Consider the following 20,091-nt stretch of genomic DNA (forward strand, 5'->3'; position numbering starts at 1 on the left):
GAAATAATGAAGACTGCCAGGCTCGCTTGCGAGGTTAAGCTGGAGCTCACCATCTGCAGCATCGTAGACTGAACCGACTGTGGTCCTATGGTTTAGAGCCGAGTGGAGGGTCTTAATCAGAGGCTCAGGCGGTTCTGTGACAGTGTAGGCTGCAGATTCCTTGAATTGCGCCATCGGGTGGTGGGTTTCCGGGTTCCGCTTAATAGATCAGGAGACCACTACACACAGGAAGCGGCTACACGGGTAGAGGGGGCTGTGTGGAATGGAGTGGGTGGTTTTTTACGTTAGAGGGTCTCAGGAAACCACAGAAAGGGCGTCCGTCTAAAAGAGGGCAGGTAAAACATAGTAAGGTAGTTGTAGTAACAATCGGTATTGTGGTTGTAAATTGTCGTGGCTGTGTTGGGAAAGAAGCAGAGCTCCAAGCCCTAATAGAAAGCACTGAAACTCGAATAGTTATAGGTACGGAAACCTGGCTAAAGCCGAAAATAAGTTCATGGGTAGAGGTTATACTTGACAATCGGACTAAACTATTAATTGTATCGTTTTACCGACCCCCCGACTCAGAAGATACACCTGCTGAACAGTTCAAAGAAAACTTGTGCCTCATTTCAAGTAAGTATCGCGCTCATACAATTATAGTCGGTGGTGACTTCAATCTACACTCGATATGCTGGAAAAATTATACGTTTAAAGCCGGCGGCAGGCATAAAATGTCATCCGAAACTCTACTGAATGCTTTATCAGAAAATAGTTTGAACAATTAGTTCATGAACCCACTCGAAGTGCAAATGGTTGCGAAAGCATACTTGACCTCTTAGCAACAAATAATCTTGGACAAATGAGTATCATGACGAACACAGGATTAGCGACCACACGGCAGTTGCTGCAAGGCTGAATACTACCCACAACCATAAAAAAAGCAAGGTACATCTATTTAAAAACAAAAAAGGTAATACAAATGCTCTTAACACCTTTTTAAGAGACTGTCTTCCCTCCTCCGATCTGATCACGCAAGCGGAAAAAAATGTGAAATGATCTCAAAGAGATAGTATCAACGGAAAATAAGAGATATATACCACATGAATTAATAAGTGATAGTAGTGATCCCCCACGGTACACAAAACTGGTCAGATCGCTGTTGCAGAAGCAACGAGAAAAGCATGCCAAATTCAAAAGAACTCAAAATCCCCAAGATTGGAGAAGTTTTGCAGAAGTTCGAAATATAGCGCGTACTTCAATGCGAGATGCTTTTCATAATTTTTACAGTGAAACTCTGTCTCGTAATCTGTCAGAAAACCCAAACAGATTCTGGTCATACATAAAGCACATCAGTGGCAAGACGTAATCAATACCTTCACTGCGCAATAACAATTGTGAAGTCACTGATGACAGTGCCACTAAAGCAGAGTTATTAAACACAGTTTTCCGAAGCTCATTCACCAAAGAAGACGAATTAAATATACCTGAATTCCAATCAAGAAAAACTGCCAAGATGAGAAACACAGAAGCAGATATCCCCGGTGTAGCAAAGCAGCTGAAATCACTTAATAAATGCAAAGCCTCCGGTCCAGATTGCATACCAGTCAGGTTCCCTTCAGAGTATGCTGATATAATATCTCCATAATGGTTCAAATGGCTCTGACCACTATGGGACTTAAAATCTGAGGTCATCAGTCCCCTAGAACTGAGAACTACTGAAACCTAACTAACCTAAGGACATCACACACATCCATGCCCTAGGCAGGATTCGAACCTGCGACCGTAGCGGTCGCGCGGTTTCAGACTGATATGCGGCTTAAAGCCGTGAAACTGGTCGTGTTTTAATAAACAACAATTTTAGTAGCTGTGAGCGCAATTCTTCCTGACATCAAGCCTTTCAACAGACTGAAGCGCCTAGAACCGCTCGGCCACTCCGGCCGGCAATACCTCCATATTTAGCAGTTATATACAACCGCTAGCTCACAGGAAGATCCGTACCTAAAGAATCGAAAATTGCTCAAGTCACAGCAATCCTTGAAAAGGCAAATAGGAGTATTCCGCTGCATTACAGGCCCATATCAATAAAGTCGAGTTGCAGTAGCGTTTTGGATCATATGCTAGGTTCGAACATTATGAAGTACCTCGAAGAAAACGATTTATTGACACATAGTCACCACGGAACTTGTGAAGCAATGAGTGCTATAGACCAGGGATGTCAGATTGATTCCATATGTCTAGATTTCCAGAAGGCTTTCGACACCGTTCCTCACAAGCGTCTTCTAACCAAACTGCGCGACTATGGAATATCTCCTCAGTTTTGCGAGAGGATTAGTGATTTCCTTTCAGAAACGTCACAGTTCGTAGTAACAGACGGAAAGCCATCGAGTAAAACAGAAATAATATCCGGCGTTCCACAAGGTAATGTTGCAGGCGCTCTATTGTTCCTAATCTATATTAACGACATAGGAGAAAATATGAGTAGCCCTCATAGATTATTTGCAGATGATGCTGTCATTTACCGTCTTGACCAAAACGAATTGCAAAATGATATAGATAAGATATGTGTATGGTGCGAAAAGTGGCAATTGACCCTGAACAAAGAAAAGTTTGAAGTTCTTCACATGAGTACTAAAAGGAATCCGCTAAATTTCGATTACGCTATAAGTCACACAAGTCTGAAGGCCGTATATTCAACTAAATACTTAGAAATTACAATGACAAATAACCTAAATTGGAACAATCACATAGATAATATTGAGGGTGGAGCAAACCAAAGACTGCGATTCATTGCCAGAACACTCAGAAGGTGCAACGGATCTACTAATGAGACTGCTTATACCACACTTCTCCGTCCTGTTCTGGTGTATTGCTGTGCGGTGTGGGATCCGCATCAGGTGGGACTGACAGATGACATCGAAAAAGTTCAAAGAAGGGCGGCTTGTTTTTATTATCGTGAATTAGGGGAGATAGTGCCACAGACATGATACGTGAATTGGAGTGGCAATCATTAAAACAAAGGCGTTTTTCATCGCGACGGGATCTTCTCATGAAATTTCAATCACCAGTTTTCTCCTCCGCTTGCGAAAACATTCTGTTGGCACCCAGCTGCATAAGGAGAAATGGTCATCACGATAAAATAAGAGAAATCAGGGCTCGCACAGAAAAATTTAAGTGCTCGTTTTTCCCGAGCGCCGAGAGGTCACGGTAGAGAGACAGCTTGAAGGTGATTCATTGAACCCTCTGCCAGGCACTTAATTATGAATAGCAGAGTAATCACTTAGATGTAGATGAAAGTGAGGAAGTCTTTGTGGGAAGACTTTGACACGGAGAAAAAAAAGGCAACATTGTAATGTGTGCACATATTAAGGTAAAACTTACATCTGTTCCACTCAGTATAATTTTACTGTAAGAGTAAATTATTTACTGGCCCAGTCCGTGATACTATCAAAATGAAGTATACTTTTTTTAGACAGACATTCACTTTAAATATCTGTATCGGTCTTTCCCAACTTTGAACAGCCCTGCTTCAAAAAGTTCTTGAATTTGCTGTTATACATGGGAGATGAGTGGTATAAGGTCCCTTGCTGAGTGCAGCCGTGCCTTACCTGTTAAACCAGTCGTCCGTGTACCGCGGGTAGGGGTAGGGGTCGTTGCTGCTGAAGTCGTAACTGGCGCGAGCGTTCTGTAAGACAAAAAGGAAAACATCAGTCAGATCTGGACAATTCCTCATTGGAGACTATCGATTAGTGCTTGAAAAGGAGGTCGCATATCTAAACCCTCTAATATATACAATAAAAAAATCTTATATTAGGGTGCTAAAATTTATTGTAACAGTCGAGAGCTCCGTTCTCTATGTTCGGCATAAGATTTACGGGCAAGACAACAAACTGAGACAAGTTACAGAAGCAGAACACTGTGTCGCATTCTATAGGTTTATGAAGAGAGATAGTACAAGTACAAGTCAACGGAGGATTTTGTACGCGCCACACAATTAGCTGTCAGGTTACCAAAGTTCGATGGAGTGAAATAACTTAAATATGGCAATATAAATGTCATTCCCCAAAGTACTGACGTTGGGATACTTCCCATCACAAATGCACTTCGACATATTATGATTCTTTTGGTTAATTTTGTTTCAACCAAAGGTAGATTTCGGTATTCAATACAGAGACTTGTAAATTGCGATACGTGAGCTGGGCTGCAGTTAAGAAGCCACAACTGGCCGTTCCAGCAGATGCGACAAGCGCTCATGTAGCCGGGAGTAAAGAGGAGTGCCGACCAGGATGGTGAGAAAAAGCAGACTTCGTGAATATTTGTACAGTGTTAGGCGCTGTTTACGCGCCAAAATAAAACGGTAACTATGTTACGCAATTGCCACAAACAGCGTGGAAGGAATAACTTTATTTACATACGTTCTAAGACAGAAAAAGAAACGACAACCACTAAGGAGGCATGAAAACTGATCACAAAGTGATATCCATACAGTGTTCGATGGAAAATACAAAATTGTAAACTTCGGTGGCCGATGGATGAAGGTGTGACACTGTAGCGCAATTTCACCGCGCAGCTGGAAGGGATTAGTAATCTGGAGACGTGTCGATACCAGGGCAGAAAATCTTTGCGAATTTAATTCCGTATACTCTTTTTTACAGTAACTGTGCCTCGCAGACAGCTGTGTGAACAGTACACAATGGTGTCGAAATTTGAGAGAGGACGTATAGTTGGGCTCAAAGAAGCCGACGAATCGCTGGACATCTCAATAGGGGCCACTATTCGACGGTGTTGCCAGGGATGGGTGACCCATGGCCGAATACAGCGTCAAGACTTAGGCGGTCGACCTAGAGAGGCGACAGAGCGAGAGGGCGGAGGAATCGTCAGAAAGGCATTCGGAACCCCTTATTCATTATTATCATCGAGCCGAAGTGCAAGTGGTGCTTCAGTGACCACAAGAACCATTAATAGGTGGCTCGCAGAAATGGGAGCTCACCTAACGGTCCCCTGTACAACACTTCCGTTTGCAGTGGTGTCGGTCATATTCGGCCTGGAATGGAACTAACTGTCTTCAGTGATGTGTCCCGTTTCGAATTGAGCCCTGATGATCAGTGAAACCATGTCTGGAGATGCACGGGCCTACTGTATGATACCACCCTGACCGCCACCCGCTTTAGTGTCCGACAGCTAGGAGTGATGGTCCGGGGTGCCGTTTCATTTCATAGCACGACTCCTTTGATTGACATCCGCGGCAGGCTTGCCGCACGGCGGTATGTCGACGGTATTCTACGCCCCGTTTTGTTGCCCTTCATGGCAAGCCATCTTGGGCTTACAAAAATCAAATGGCTCTGAGCACTATGGGACTTAGCATCTGAGGTCATCAGTCCCCTAGAACTGAGAACTACTTAAACCTAACTAACCTGAGGACATCACACGTACACCCCTCCTCGAGGCAGGATTCGAACCTGCGACCATAGCAGCAGCGCGGTTCCGGACTGAAGCGCCTTCAACCGCACGGCCACAAGGGCCGGCTTGGGCTTACAGTTCAGCAAGATAATGTCCACCCACACACGGCAAGGATTGTCTTCGTGCTTGCCAAACCATACCTTGGCCACCATCGTCACCTGATCTTTCCCCAATTGAGAACGTTTTGTGCATTACGGTTATTGCCCTCCAACCACCTCGGGATTTTAACGACCTAACGCGTCAATTGTACATAATTTGGCACGATATGAGACGGACATCCAATAGCTCTATCACTCGAGAATACGATTTTCACTCTGCAATGGAGTGTGCTCTGATATGAAACTTTCCTGGGAAATGAAAACTGAGTGCCGCACCGAAACTCGAACTCAGCGCACACTCCGCTGCAGAGTGAAAATCTCATTCTGGAAACTTCCTCCAGGGTGTGGGTAAGCCGCGTCTCCGCAGTATCCTTTCTTTCACCAGTACTAGTTCATCAAATTCGCAGAAGAGCTTCTCTGAAGTTTGGAAGGTAGGAGACCACGTACTGGCGGAATTGAAACTGTGAGGACGGGTCTTGAATTGTGCTTGGGTAGATCAGTGATTAGCTGGTCTCTGTAATAATAATAATAATACTAAACTGAGAGAACGGATCAACGGTGAACCTGAACAGGCGTCATGGGACGTCCGCCCTGAACAAATGCAACGAACTATAACGAAGAAAATAAGATGAAAATAATAGTGGTAGAGCGCTTGCTTGCGAAAGCAAAGGTCCCGAGCTCGAGTTTCGGTCCGGCACACAGTTCTAATCTGCCAGGAATATTTCAACTTTATCAATCAATGCCAAGCCGAATAACTGCTTACGTAAGGGCCAGAGGTGGACCACCGCGTTACTGAGTTGCCCAATATGTGAAGTTCTTCCTTTCAATCAAATAACTCAATTATTCTGAAAATGTAATCGTTTGTTTGTCTGTACATGTATAACACATCTACCGCTTTCCGTCCAGTTCGGATTTTTATTTGTTTGCTGGCAAAGCGCTAATGGAATAAAAGCAAAATGACACAACCCATTCAAAAATAAGTTTAGTGCCGTGATTCATTTCTGCCTTTCAAAGCGGAAAACACAACATCAATCCAATAAGTTGCTCAAATAGTACGGCAATAACGAACAATTCTATCACAGTGGTTGGATCGCAGGCAATCTCTCTGTGAAGAATCGAGAATCGCAAATGAAGCAGAAGCCCTGAGGCTCGAAGACCGGAAAATTGCAGTCCTGGTGACAGTGATAAAATTTCTAATATTACCAATCACTTTGAAATTAATAGTCTACGAAACATTTTTCAATATTATTTTAGAAAGAACCGAAGGCGTCAGAATTGATTTCTAAAATCTAGTACCGAAATTTAGCTCAGCAAAATCAATGGGCGCAAATGTCTCGTAGAGGGAAGACTTGTGGTAAAGCTGTTTCACGACCAAATACTTAGAGTGCATTTAGTACTTAGAGCCAGTTGTTGCAAAGTCATGAGCGACTGAATACGACATTTGCCCCTAAATTAAACAGTCGTATTACGAATAGTATAGTGCGAGGTATAGATATTCGTATAGTGTTGAAGTTCTGGGTAAAATCCATTTGCTCGTCTCCAATAAATGGCCCTCAAATCGCATCCCTCTATTATTTTAAGAACTGCACCAGAACCGATACGTTAAGCAATGGCCACATTCGTAGAAACTGGTGGTCCCTTGCAGATGAAGTACCCGTTCGCTGCAATAAAAGCTGCTGGAGCAACAAAGTTTCCATGAGAATTGTCATCGTCGGATATAGCGGATTGTTGCTGCGGAGATAGGCGCCACTTATCAGAAAACCTCTCACCAGTTCATTGTCCGATAAAATAAACAGTGAGCAGCCGTGTCATCCACTGCTATCGTCCCGTTATGGCTTCAAAGTAAGCACTCTCCATGCGTGTAATAGCCGAACTCATGGCACAGGATATAAGGACTAGCACACATGAAATCTTCTCCGGTTATCAGCCGAGTCTTTTAGTCATCCGAGAGGTGGGTTCTTAGAAGAGTCAATCAATATAGAGGGTGAGTCACCTAACATTACCGCTGGATATATTTCGTAAACCACATCAAATACTGACGAATCGATTCCACAGACCGAACGTGAGGAGAGGGGCTAGTGTGATTGGTTAATACAAACCATAAAAAAATTCACGGAAGTATGTTTTTAACACAAACCTACATTTTTTTAAAATGGAACCCCATTAGGTTTGTTAGCACATCTGGACATATAAACAAATACGTAATCAGTGCCGTTTGTTGCATTGTAAAATGTTAATTACATCCGGAGATATTGTAACCTAAAGTTGACGCTTGAGTACCACTCCTCCGCTCTTCGATCGTGTGTATCGGAGAGGACCGAATTACGTAGGGATCCAAAGGGAACGGTGATGGACCTTAGGTACAGAAGAGACTGGAATAGCACATAACGTCCACATGCTAAAACCTTTTTATTTGTCTTTTTCACTGACGCACATGTGCATTACTATGAGGGGTGAGGTACACGTACACACGTGGTTTCCGTTTTCAATTACGGAGTGGAATAGAGTGTGTCCCGACATGTCAGGCCAGTAGATGTTCAATGTGGTAGCCATCATTTGCTGCACACAATTGCAATCTCTGGCGTAATGAATGTCGTTCACGCCGCAGTACATCTGGTGTAATGTCGCCGCAGGCTGCCACAATACGTTGTTTCATATCCTCTGGGGTTGTAGGCACATCACGGTACACATTCTCCTTTAACGTACCCCACAGTAAGAAGTCCAGAGGTGTAAGATCAGGAGAACGGGTTAGCCAATTTATGCGTCCTCCACGTCCTATGAAACGCCCGTCGAACATCCTGTCAAGGGTCAGCCTAGTGTTAATTGCCGAATGTGCAGGTGAACCATCATGCTGATACCACATACGTCGACGCGTTTCCAGTGAGACATTTTCGAGCAACGTTGGCAGATCATTGTGTAGAAACGCGATGTATGTTGCAGCTGTTTGGGCCCCTGCAATGAAATGAGGACCAGTGAGGTGGTCGCCAATGATTCCTCACCATACATTTACAGTCCACGGTCGCTGTCGCTCTACCTGTCTGAGCCAGCGAGGATTGTCCACGGACCAGTAATGCATGTTCCGTAGATTCACTGCCCCGTGGTTTGTGAAACCCGCTTCATCGGTAAACAGGTAGAACTGCAACGCATTCTCTGTTAATGCCCATTGACAGAATTGCACTCGATGATTAAAGTCATCACCATGTAATTGCTGATGGAGCAACACATGGAGCGGGTGAAAGCGGTGACGATGCAGTATGCGCATGACACTACTTTGACTCAGTCCACCGGCTCTCGCAATGTCCCGTGTACTCATGTGTGGGTTCATGGCAACAGCAGCTGACACACCAACTGCTCCCGCTTCTCCTGTTGCGGGCCTGTTACGGACCCGTTTGCTTGCTACGACCATACCTGTTGCATACAGTTGGCGGTAGGTGTTTTGCAATCTGCGACACGTTGGATGCTCTCTGTCCGGGTACCGTTCTGCATACACCCTGCAGGCTTCAGCTGCATTTCGTCGCCACTCGCCATAGATGAGTATCATCTCCGCCATTTCAGAGCTCGAATACACCATGGTCGCAGTTCCTACAACACTACACTATCACAGACGTCTGGTAACACGGTGTACTACAGTTAGTCTGCGTGCGGAGACGAATGCAGAATAACAATAGCAGCAAGCGCTACATCCGGACACTGTGACAGCTAGGACAAACCACAACAGTGCACTAAAGCCACACTCGCGAACACCGTCGTCATCGTAAACATGTCTCTGCAGATGCTGCTCGTCGACCGTGGCCCGTGATTGTTACAACACGCAACTGAACGTCGGAGGTTTCAAGCGTCAACTTTAGGTTACAATATCTCCGGATGTAATTAACATTTTACATTGCAACAAACGGCACTGATTACGTATTTGTTTATATGTTCAGATGTGCTAACAAAACTAACGTGGTTCCATTTAAAAAAAGACGTAGGTTTGTGTTAAAAAACATACTTCCGTGCATTTTTGTATGGTTTGTATTAAACAATTTCACTAGCCCTTCTCCTCACGTTCGGTCTGTGGAATCGGTTCGTCAGTATTTGATGTGGTTTACGAAATATATCCAGCGGTAACGTTAGGTGACTCACCCTGTATTCCTGACACCACTTGCTTCGTATATTTCGCGAAAAGATCATGGATTAAACGAAACTGAGTTCTCACAGAGGCCTACCAAGAGTCGCTCTTCCCCTGAAACATTCACGACTGAGTCAATAAAGAGTGAAGTGGTACACAAACTATCCTCCCCTCCACGAACCATTAGTCGGCTTTCTGAGTATGGATGTTTATATAACTACATCGTCAGTGGGTAGAGTGTAGATAGAGGCGATAATAATGACACATGATACAGCGTTACTTGAGTAGCGACGAAGTCGTCTTCTTCCAGTGCACCGCAGTAGGTGGTCCTTTGGTTTATCCCTAGAGTCGAATCGATATTAGCTCCTCGCACAATGACGTTAGTCACTAGAGGTCGAATCGACGACTTACTGGCAAAAACTGCCAGAGGGGGAATAACACTTTCGAGAAGGCATTTTTTTTTACGATTCGGGGCTATCATTAAAATGCGTGCTCGTAATCATATGATAGAACTGCGATTAAAAATAATGCTATTTCAGTTTCTTCAGCTGCACGTCAGCAAATCAGAATTAACTGGTGTATAAGAAAGGGTTGGTAACATTCGTCAGTTACACTAAAAATTCTGAACCTGGAGTATTTCACAGTAATAATAATAATAATAATAATAATAATAATAATAACGGTACTTCACAGTAATAATAATAATAATAATAATAATAATAATAAAGTCCTTTCTGGTTCTGCCTTGCTCTGAACCCACTATCCAACATGCTAAATAATACAAATTATGGATACAATATTACTGGAACATACCCACACAAAATCACACATTTGCTATACATGGATGATCTAAAACTACTGGCAGCAACAAATCAACAACTCAACCAATTACTAAAGATAATAGAAGTATTCAGCAATGATATAAATATGGCTTTTGGAACAGACAAATGTAAGAAAAATAGCATAGTCAAGGGAAAACACACTAAACAAGAAGATTACATATTGGATAACCACAGCGACTGTATAGAAGCGATGGAAAAAACAGATGCCTATAAATATCTAGGATACAGACAAAAATAGGAATAGATAATACAAATATTAAAGAAGAACTAAAAGAAAAATATAGACAAAGACTAACAAAAGTACTAAAAACAGAATTGACAGCAAGAAACAAAACAAAAGCTATAAATACTTATGCTATACCAATATTGACCTATTCATTTGGAGTAGTGAAATGGAGTAACACAGACCTAAAGCACTCATTACACTTACACGATCACAATGCCACAAATATAGAATACATCACATACATTCAGCAACAGAAAGATTCACAGAAAGGAAGGAGGAAGGGGATTTATCGACATAAAAAATCTACATTATGGACAGGTAGACAATTTAACAAAAATCTTTTTAGAACGAGCAGAAACCAGCAAAATACACAAAGCAATCACGCATATAAATACATCGGCTACACCACTGCAATTTCATAACCACTTCTACAACCCTTTACATCACATAACGTCAACAGATACGAAGAAAGTAAACTGGAAAAAGAAAACACTACATGTCAAGCACCTGTATCATCTAACACAGCCACACATCGATCAAGACGCATACAACACATGGCTAAGAAAAGGCAATATATACAGTGAGATGGAAGGATTCATGATGGCAATACAGGATCAAACAATAAACACCAGATATTACAGCAAGAATATTATTAAAGATCCAAATACCACAACAGATAAATGCAGACTTTGCAAACAACAAATAGAAACAATAGATCACATCACAAGCGGATGTACAATACTAGCAAATACAGAATACCCCAGAAGACATGACAATGTAGCAAAAATAATACATCAACAACTTGCCATACAACATAAACTAATAAAACAACACATTCCCACATACAAGTATGCACCACAAAATGTATTGGAGAATGATGAATACAAATTATACTGCAACAGAACCATTATAACAGATAAAACAACACCACATAACAAACCTGACATCATACTCACCAATAAAAAGAAGAAATTAACACAACTAATCGAAATATCCATACCCAATACAACAAATATACAAAAGAAAACAGGAGAAAAAATTGAAAAATACATCCAACTGGCTGAGGAAGTCAAGGATACGTGGCATCAGGATAAAGTTGACATTACACCAATTATACTATCAACTACAGGAGTCATACCACACAATATCCACCAGTACATCAATGCAATGCAGCTACATCCAAACTTATATATACAACTACAGAAATCTGTAATTATTGATACATGTTCAATTACCCGAAAGTTCCTAAATGCAATATAACATATACCGTACAGTTAAAAGGAAGTCACGCTTGATCAAGGTCCGCGTCACTTTCTACTTCTGACCAGACATAACGTCTGAGATAAGAAACAAATAGTAATAATAGTAATAATAATCATCATCAACCAGTTTGACATCCACTGATGGGTTAAGACCCCATCTTCTTGACTTTTCCATGGTGCTCCTGCATATTTTCTAATATCATATGACCACTTGTCGTTATGTCAGCGTCTCGGTCTTCTGTTATGTTCTGGAATCCTACCAAGAATTTCTTGGTCCAGCTACCATCTACTAGCCTGATTACATCTCCGGTCCATCTCCGTTTTATTTTCACTACGGTCATAATGACTTGTTCCTTTTCAGTCTGTTCCATATGATTTCTTTTGTGTCGAACTAATTATCAACATGGACCTTTTCCTTATTTAGTGAGAAAGTCCCTGATTTTCAAATGTTTTCCCTTGAAAAGGCTATACATCATTACTATGAGTGAGACACACTGGTGATTATAATTAAAATTCAACTTTCTAAACGTTGTAGAAATAACACCACTGTCGGAATGGCGTCAGATTGCAACGGAATATTATCGGAGAAGAGGGAAAACGTATGTCAGAAAAAATAGTGTAAAAATTGATCAGTGTATCAGAGTATGTAAATGACCGGCCGTTGTGGCCTAGCGGTTCTAGGCACTTCAGTCCGGAACCGCGCTGCTGTTACGGTCACAGGTTCGAGTCCTGCCTCGGGCACGGATGTGTGTGCTGTCCTTAGGTTAGTTAGGTGTAAGTAGTTCTAAGTCTAAGGGGCTGATGACCCCAGATGTTAAGTCCCATAGTGCTCGGAGTCATTTGAGCATGTAAATAAAAACACTTGTCATGCGCACGGCCCATTGGATTTAGTATAAACACGCTGGGTCCACGGCTTTTCGTCCCTTCGCGTCTGTTACGTTCGCCATGACCGTCTCAATGCAGGATTGCACCCTCCTTCTAAAGGTGCATTGCAAGAATGGTGACTGTGCACACGTCGCTCTGAAAAACTTCCGGACACTGAAGGGTTTGAAAAAAAGGCGTTGGTCCGATGACTGCCACGGGTCTGGAGAAAATGAGTCGGAATTTCGAAAGACGTGTTCTTTTGGTGTGCAAGTTGGTTGTGGGAAGAAGCGAATTCTCTCAAGGTCAGTGGAAACAGTGGCCACAGCAATGCAGGAGGAGAAGAGTGGTGGTGTGCAAGCGTGTAGTGCACGGAGAACTGTACCAATACTGGACATACCCGTGAGCACAGTATGTAATATCCTACGAAACATCCTTCTTTGTAACCATTCAAAATTACCCATTAGCGTGAGTTGCTTCCTGTTGACCTGCCAGTAAGAGAGACCATTGCTTGAGAAGTTCTTGCTCGTATGGAAGTGGACAATGATTGGCCGCGGAAGATTTTGTGGACAGACAAAGCCCACTTCCACGTGACAGAATATGTCAATGCACAGAATTGTCGAATAAGGACAACGGAAAATCCAGACGCAAATCAACCAGTACCACTTCGTTTTGAAAAGGTTACTGCGTGGTGCGGGTTTACGGCGTCATTTATCACAGGGCCATATTTTTTCTAAGAGACAGGTATTTCCGGTTCTGTTACCTGTACCGTCACTGGTAAGCGCTATGAGTGTCTTTTGCGCAACCACGTAATTCCAGCTCTCCTGCGTAGCTGAGTGGATGGGATCATTATTATGCAAGATGGCGCACCTCCGCACTTTTCAAACCCAGTTAAGCAGCTGCTGAAGCGCCATTTCGGAAATGGTACAATTATCAGCCACCATTACCCTACAGCTTGGCAATCCCGATCACTTGATCTTAATCCGTGTGGCTTCTGGCTGAGGGGCTATCTCAAAGATGTTGTGTTCAGTGTTCTGAGTGCAAACTTAACTGTACTGAAGGCATACATTGCGCAATACATTCTGAACCTGAACCCGGAAACACTTCAGTCAGTTGTGGAACATGCTGTTTCTCGATTTCAACTTGGCAACTTGTTGCAGAAAACAGTGGACAGCATATTGAACATGTTTTCCTACTTGTTTTTGATTGATCCTTTTTATGTGGTTTTTGGCCTCAGGACAATTAGAAACCGATGTGAGTGATGGCTTTTACGTGGTTTTTGGCCTAAGGATAATTAAAAACTGATTTTTCCGATCCCATGTTATATGACCTTGCTGCAGTGGATGGGCTTAAGTAAGTAACAAAATCACACCTGTACACCCATGCACACTGAGTAGCGCCGCGCGGGATTAGCGGAACGTTCTAAGGCGCTGCAGCTGTGCACTGTACGGCAGGTCCCGGCGGAGGTTCTAGTCCTCCCTCGGGCATTTGTGTGTGTGTGTTTGTCCTTTGGATAGTTTCGGTTAAGTAGTGTGTAAGCTTAGGGACTGATGACCTTAGCAATTAAGTCCCATAAGATTTCACACACATTTGAACTTTTTTTTTTTTTTGAACACACTGAGTAGTACAATTTGTTTTAAGTCAAACGTACACCTTAGGCATTGTTGTGTGATTCATTTGTTATTTGTAGTCTACCACTATTAAATTATGATGCTTACAGCGCCATCTATTGCTACATTTTGTACTTATATTTCTTTCCCCCTTCTCTGATAATATTCCGTTGCAATCTGACATCATTCTGACCAGTGATGTTATTTTTACAGCGGTTTAAAAGTTTAACTTTAATTATAATCACCTTGTACTTCCGATTTAAGATACACTGGAATATATTGTTTGAAAGCTATTTTGAGTTTACGAAAATCAGTTCGGATCTTTTTTACACTTTGTTTATTTAGCTGTACATCCAGCAACTTTTATCTAAGGGCCGAACAAATGGTTCCTTGCCTCCATTGTTAATATGGCCAGCCTTCCATTCGGTATATTTGTTATGTATTATTTGAGGCTCATTACATTTGATTTTGAGGCCAACTATCAAACTTACTCAGTTGAGTTAGACCATTCGTCGCAGAAGTTTATTTGCACTCAGTGGAGTATCAGCAAAACGGGCGTGTTGCAGATGTTTCTTTACCATATAATCCTTCTGCAGCCCAGTTTGAGATTCTGAAGAAGTATTATAGGACTGTTGATAGTAGTTTTCAGGATATTGAATTTCCTTGCTTAGCTCTTTTTCTGATTTTGAAATTCTAACTGGGCGAGGTTTAAGGGTAGCTGTGGAAATGACATATACACTGACGTACTGATTCCATATATGTAGATCTCCAGAAGACTTGCGACACCGTACCTCACAAACGGCTTCTAACCAAATTGCTTGCCTATGGAGTCTCATCTAGCTGTGCTGTTTTCTGTCTGAAAGATCACTGTTTGTAGTAACTGATGGGAAATCGTCTAGTAAAACCAAAGTGATACATGGGGTTTATCAAGGAAATTTTACACGCCCTCTGCTGTTTCTGATTTATATAAAGGATTAGGAGACAATGCGAGCAGTCCTAGATTATTTGCAGATTATTCTGGTGTTTGCCGTCTATATCTGCATAGTGCGAAAGGTGGCAATCAATATTAACAAGAAGTCCAATATTTTAAACATAGGTGCACAACAGCAACGGTTTCACGTAATAAAATTAGAAACAGGCAACCAATTGCAACTAGGTTTCGACAAATGTAAATTTGTCTTCTTCAGAAGGTAGCCTAAGGACAATGAAGATCATAGCTTATATTAGAAAAGAATAAAACTTATAAGCCAAGAATAAATTTTAACACAAATTAGAGAACTTTTGCATTACAGAAGTATGATAACGACGACTAGTACTTACAATTTTACGTTAGCAAGAACTAATGTACCATCGCCGTTTTTACAATTGTCGGCATAGATCCATTTGTCAAAAATAAAATATTGCCCTAGAGTTAGGGTTTTTCACGTAAATATAAGATAGCTCATGAATCTTGCAAAGCTCACAACCGACTGAGTATAATCGGCGAGTTATACGGCAATGTGTAAATTATCAATATTAATAACGTCCTTAGGTAGAGTAACAATAAAAAAAGGGAGGAAATTAACACTCCCGTTATAACAGTATGGCAGCATTGGTACAAATAATGTAGTTATACGTTAAAAAAGCAGGTGGCGCTTACGCCGAGAAACTTACGCTCAGTGGCATATACAGCCAAAATATAAAAAAAATTACATTACTATATTAGTGAAGCCCACAAACGGTATACATGTAAGAACTTTAAAATTGACAATAATGGCTCTTGTCAAGAAAGAATTACGAACACTGCTACACGATCCTCTTATTACACATTCGCAGGGAAAACCAAAATTTTAGAGCCAGGCAAACTCACATAAGGGCGGATGCAGTAGCAAACATACATCGTGAGAAAACCACGATTACATAAGGGGTAGTGAGCTTAAAGCACTGAAAGCGCATCATAGCTTCCTGAGGAAATAAACCTCTAAGGTTACCAGCATTAATGTTATACCGTAAACAGTACAGGTTTAAAGCCTTCGAAAAATTGTCTGCAAGCAAGGTTCAGCTGGTCGTTCAGTATATTACCGTCCTTGAGCTCCAGATATTTGAAAATTTGTAACTCTTCCCACAGATCTAATCTACTCCCTTTATCTTCTCTGCATAGGATAACAGTGTCTTCTAAATGTTTTGGCGCTATGACTGGCTATCAGGAGGTGTTCTGCAAAAGTAGAATTATGTATATTGGCTCCTTTTTTACCTAATAGGTGCTCTTTATATTTTGTTTTCACAGCTCTGCCTGTTTGACCAATATAATATGAAGGACAGTTGTTACAGGTTAGTTTGTAAACTCCTGGATTGGAAAACCAATCGCCGGCGATCTCTGCTGAATGTACAAGATTTCTCATTAAACTGTTATCTGTAGAGAAAGAGACGTTACAGTTGTATTTTTTAATTTGAAGACGTTTTATCTTATATGATATATTGCCCAAGGAAGGAAAAGAAAATTTTTTCTAGCTTCTTTGCTATCAGTGGGGAGGTTGTTGCGCAAAATCTAACAGTTTTGGGAAGTTTTCTTACTAAACATGTAATCAGTCATGTTCTGATTGTACCCATTATTAACCTCAATCGATTTGATGACATTCAATTCTTTTTGTTGATCGGCAGGTAATAAAGGAGTAGTTACCATACGGTGAATGGCAGAATGAAAAAACGCCAGTTTATGAGTTTTTGGATTTTTAACAATGAGTAGTATGGGGCATTCAATACGATTACTAAAAAAATACGTTTCGGTTACTCACAAAATCATATAAATTTCAATTTAAAATTTGTTTAAATACCTAGAGAATGCAACTGCGAACGAGTTAAATTGGAACCACAACACAGAAGTAGTTCTAATTTAACCTACTGGCAGTTGTAATCCCTACGTATTCAGATAAATGAGAACCATACCATAGAATCCAACCTCTACGAATTATGGACTTTGCCGTTGGTGGGGAGGCTTGCGTGTGTCATCGACAAAGGTATCTGTTTATCTGTTGAAATGTGAGACAAACGTGTTGTTCCTCAAGAAGGGCATCAGGCTTTCAAGTAGTTGCAAGGGGAACAGTATGGGTGACTGACTGATGCGGCCTTGCTGTGCTGGTACTGCCAACGGGTGAACGCAAGGGGCAGCTGCAGCCGTAATTATTACTGAGGGCATTCAGCTCGACTGTATGATTAAATGATGATGACAGCCTCTCGCCTAAAATATTCCGGACGTAAAACAGTCCCCCATTCGGATCTCCTGGCGGGAACTTCTCAGCAGGATGTAGTCATCAGGAGAAACAAAATTGGCGTTCTATTGATCGGAGCATGGAATGTTAGATCTCTTAATCGGGCAGGTAGAGTAGAAAATTTAAAAAGGGAAATGGATAGATTACAGTCAAATACTGGAGGAACTACTGAATTTATTTGGCAGGTGGAACAAGAGTTCTGTCAGGTGAATCCAGCGCTATGATTACAAAATCAAATAGGGGTTTAATAACCAATAAGTTAATAGAAATGTGAGTAAACTACTATGGATGGTTGGTTGGTTGATATAGGGGAGTGGCCCAAACAGCGAGGTCATCGGTCACCGCTCCCATCGGATTAGGGAAGGACGGGGAAGGAAGTCGTCCGTGCCCTTTCAGAGGAACCATCCCGGCATTTGACTGAAGCGATTTAGGGAAATCACGCAAAACCGTCGTCCTCTCGAATGTCACAACTTTGAGGCAGTAAACAGCTAGATAGGCCACATCGTTAAAATTAATTTCTTTGGTGTATCCGGCTGTTGTAGGACCCTCCATTTCTCTTTCCTCTGCTAATTGAGAGGCACATTGAGGAGGAGCGCAGACGATTGTATAGGAAGGGATTAACATTTCCGAAATTGGCTGCTAACCAGGGGAAATCTGATGAAAACCTTTGCGGGCAATGACGGATTAAAACTATTTCCAGTTATATCCTGGATAATACTTTTCCAGACAAAAATTGGATTTTGTTATCCGTGTGTGTGTGTGTGTGTGTGTGTGTGTGTGTGTGTGTGTGTGTGTGTGTGTGTGATGTAATGGCGTATGGTGCCATTATTCATACCGTAACACGATTCGCAGTACCCGCTACGCCCTTCGATGTACTTTTGTTTTCCAGCGCTCGTGAGGTTATTGCGTGCAACATACAACGATATTTTCCGCCTCTGACGGACAAGGCCATTGAATGCCACGCGAGAATTCATAAAATTGGAAGTGTAATGAGGTATCACTTGTTCCGGTGTGAAGTGACAATTTTTTGCGGTTTCTGCAAACAGTGCGTTAAACGTTAAAAGCGAGGTAGTCGACAATTTTGGTTTTCTACATAACTGTTTGATAATGGGACACAGGTGCGTCGTACGGCCATGTTAAGATTTCACAGTGATTATAAACCTATGTGACCAACCCTGTTTTTAACTATAACCGGATTAACATTATTCCTCTGATGCACGACAGCTCTCCATTTGAAGAGAGATAACACCGTTCGAGGGTTTCGTGCATTGTACTTTAGCGTGATATACACAACGTCTGGTTGCTCTGTTTCTTTGTAGTTCTTTTAATATTTTCAAGCTGCCATTCCCAGCAGAACTATACGCTGCTTTGGACACAGATTGATCCTTTTATCTCTGAAAACTGTCTGCCGGCCGCGGTGGTCTCGCGGTTCTCGGCGCGCAGTGGCCGAGCACCTCTAGGCGCCACAGACTGGAACCGCGTGACCGCTACGGTCGAAGGTTCGAATCCTGCCTCGGGCATGGATGTGTGTGATGTCCTTAGGTTAGTTAGCTTTAAGTAGTGTAGGGACAAGTGTCACCATTTGAAAGGTTATACCACCAGAACCCTGAACAGGGAAAACTGTAGCCGCCAGTTAGCTGCTAAGGACAACATTGGTGACGTTACGAGCTGTTGTTATACAATGAAACCGAGGTCATCAACGTTATATCATTCAGAACCATTACGAGATACAAACTCATTGCGACACATTTTTATACAGGGTGAACATTAATAAAACCGACAAAATGCAGGGGCGGATTCCTGACTGGAAATGGGGGAAAAAACGTCCCATGGACATGTGTTCGGAAATGCATCGTTGCCACGGTAGATGGCGCTGACGAATAACAGTTCCACTGAGTACGTGTAGTGTCTCTCTCGTGTGTTGCAAGCTGTGTGATTGACGCAGCGAACTGTGAGCAGCAGAATGGTCCGGTATTTCTGTGTTGAACAAGCCGAGATGGTGTCCGTGTATGGCCAAGCAGACGGAAACGGTCGAGAAGCAGCACTGCCATACCAAAACAAATACCCTCACGGACCCCAACCACATCGCACAACATTTGAAGCCAGCTTTGGGCGTTTTGTGAGATCATGGGTCCTTGCACACAGACGAACGTGCTGGAAGGCGGAGGATTTTGGTATACCAGATTTGGAGGACCGGGCTCTACAGGATACTGAGACGAACACTCGCACAACCCCGAGGCGAGTGGTGCGCCAACACGGTGTAAGCCAAAGTACAGTTATGTGTATCCTGCATGGCAACCGCTACTATCGCTATCAGCTGTAATCCCATGGACGACACTTTGAACACCTGTTATGACTTGGATGAGGCACAAATCTCTACTGTGTTCCGGGACGATC

The 20,091-nt window shown here is 42.3% G+C and overlaps 1 protein-coding gene across 1 annotated transcript in view; it reads right to left on the minus strand.

Annotated features, from left to right (window-relative positions):
- LOC126266626 (neuroendocrine convertase 2) overlaps window positions 1–20,091 on the minus strand; it is a 1,418,212-nt gene that overhangs the window by 597,042 nt on the left and 801,079 nt on the right. Inside the window, exon 5 of the mRNA XM_049970986.1 lies at window positions 3,585–3,661. Coding sequence (XP_049826943.1) covers window positions 3,585–3,661 — 77 coding nt within the window. The remainder of the gene's footprint in view (window positions 1–3,584; window positions 3,662–20,091) is intronic.

This window comes from Schistocerca gregaria, chromosome 4 (genome assembly GCF_023897955.1).
Source record: "Schistocerca gregaria isolate iqSchGreg1 chromosome 4, iqSchGreg1.2, whole genome shotgun sequence".
NCBI lineage: Eukaryota > Metazoa > Arthropoda > Insecta > Orthoptera > Acrididae > Schistocerca > Schistocerca gregaria.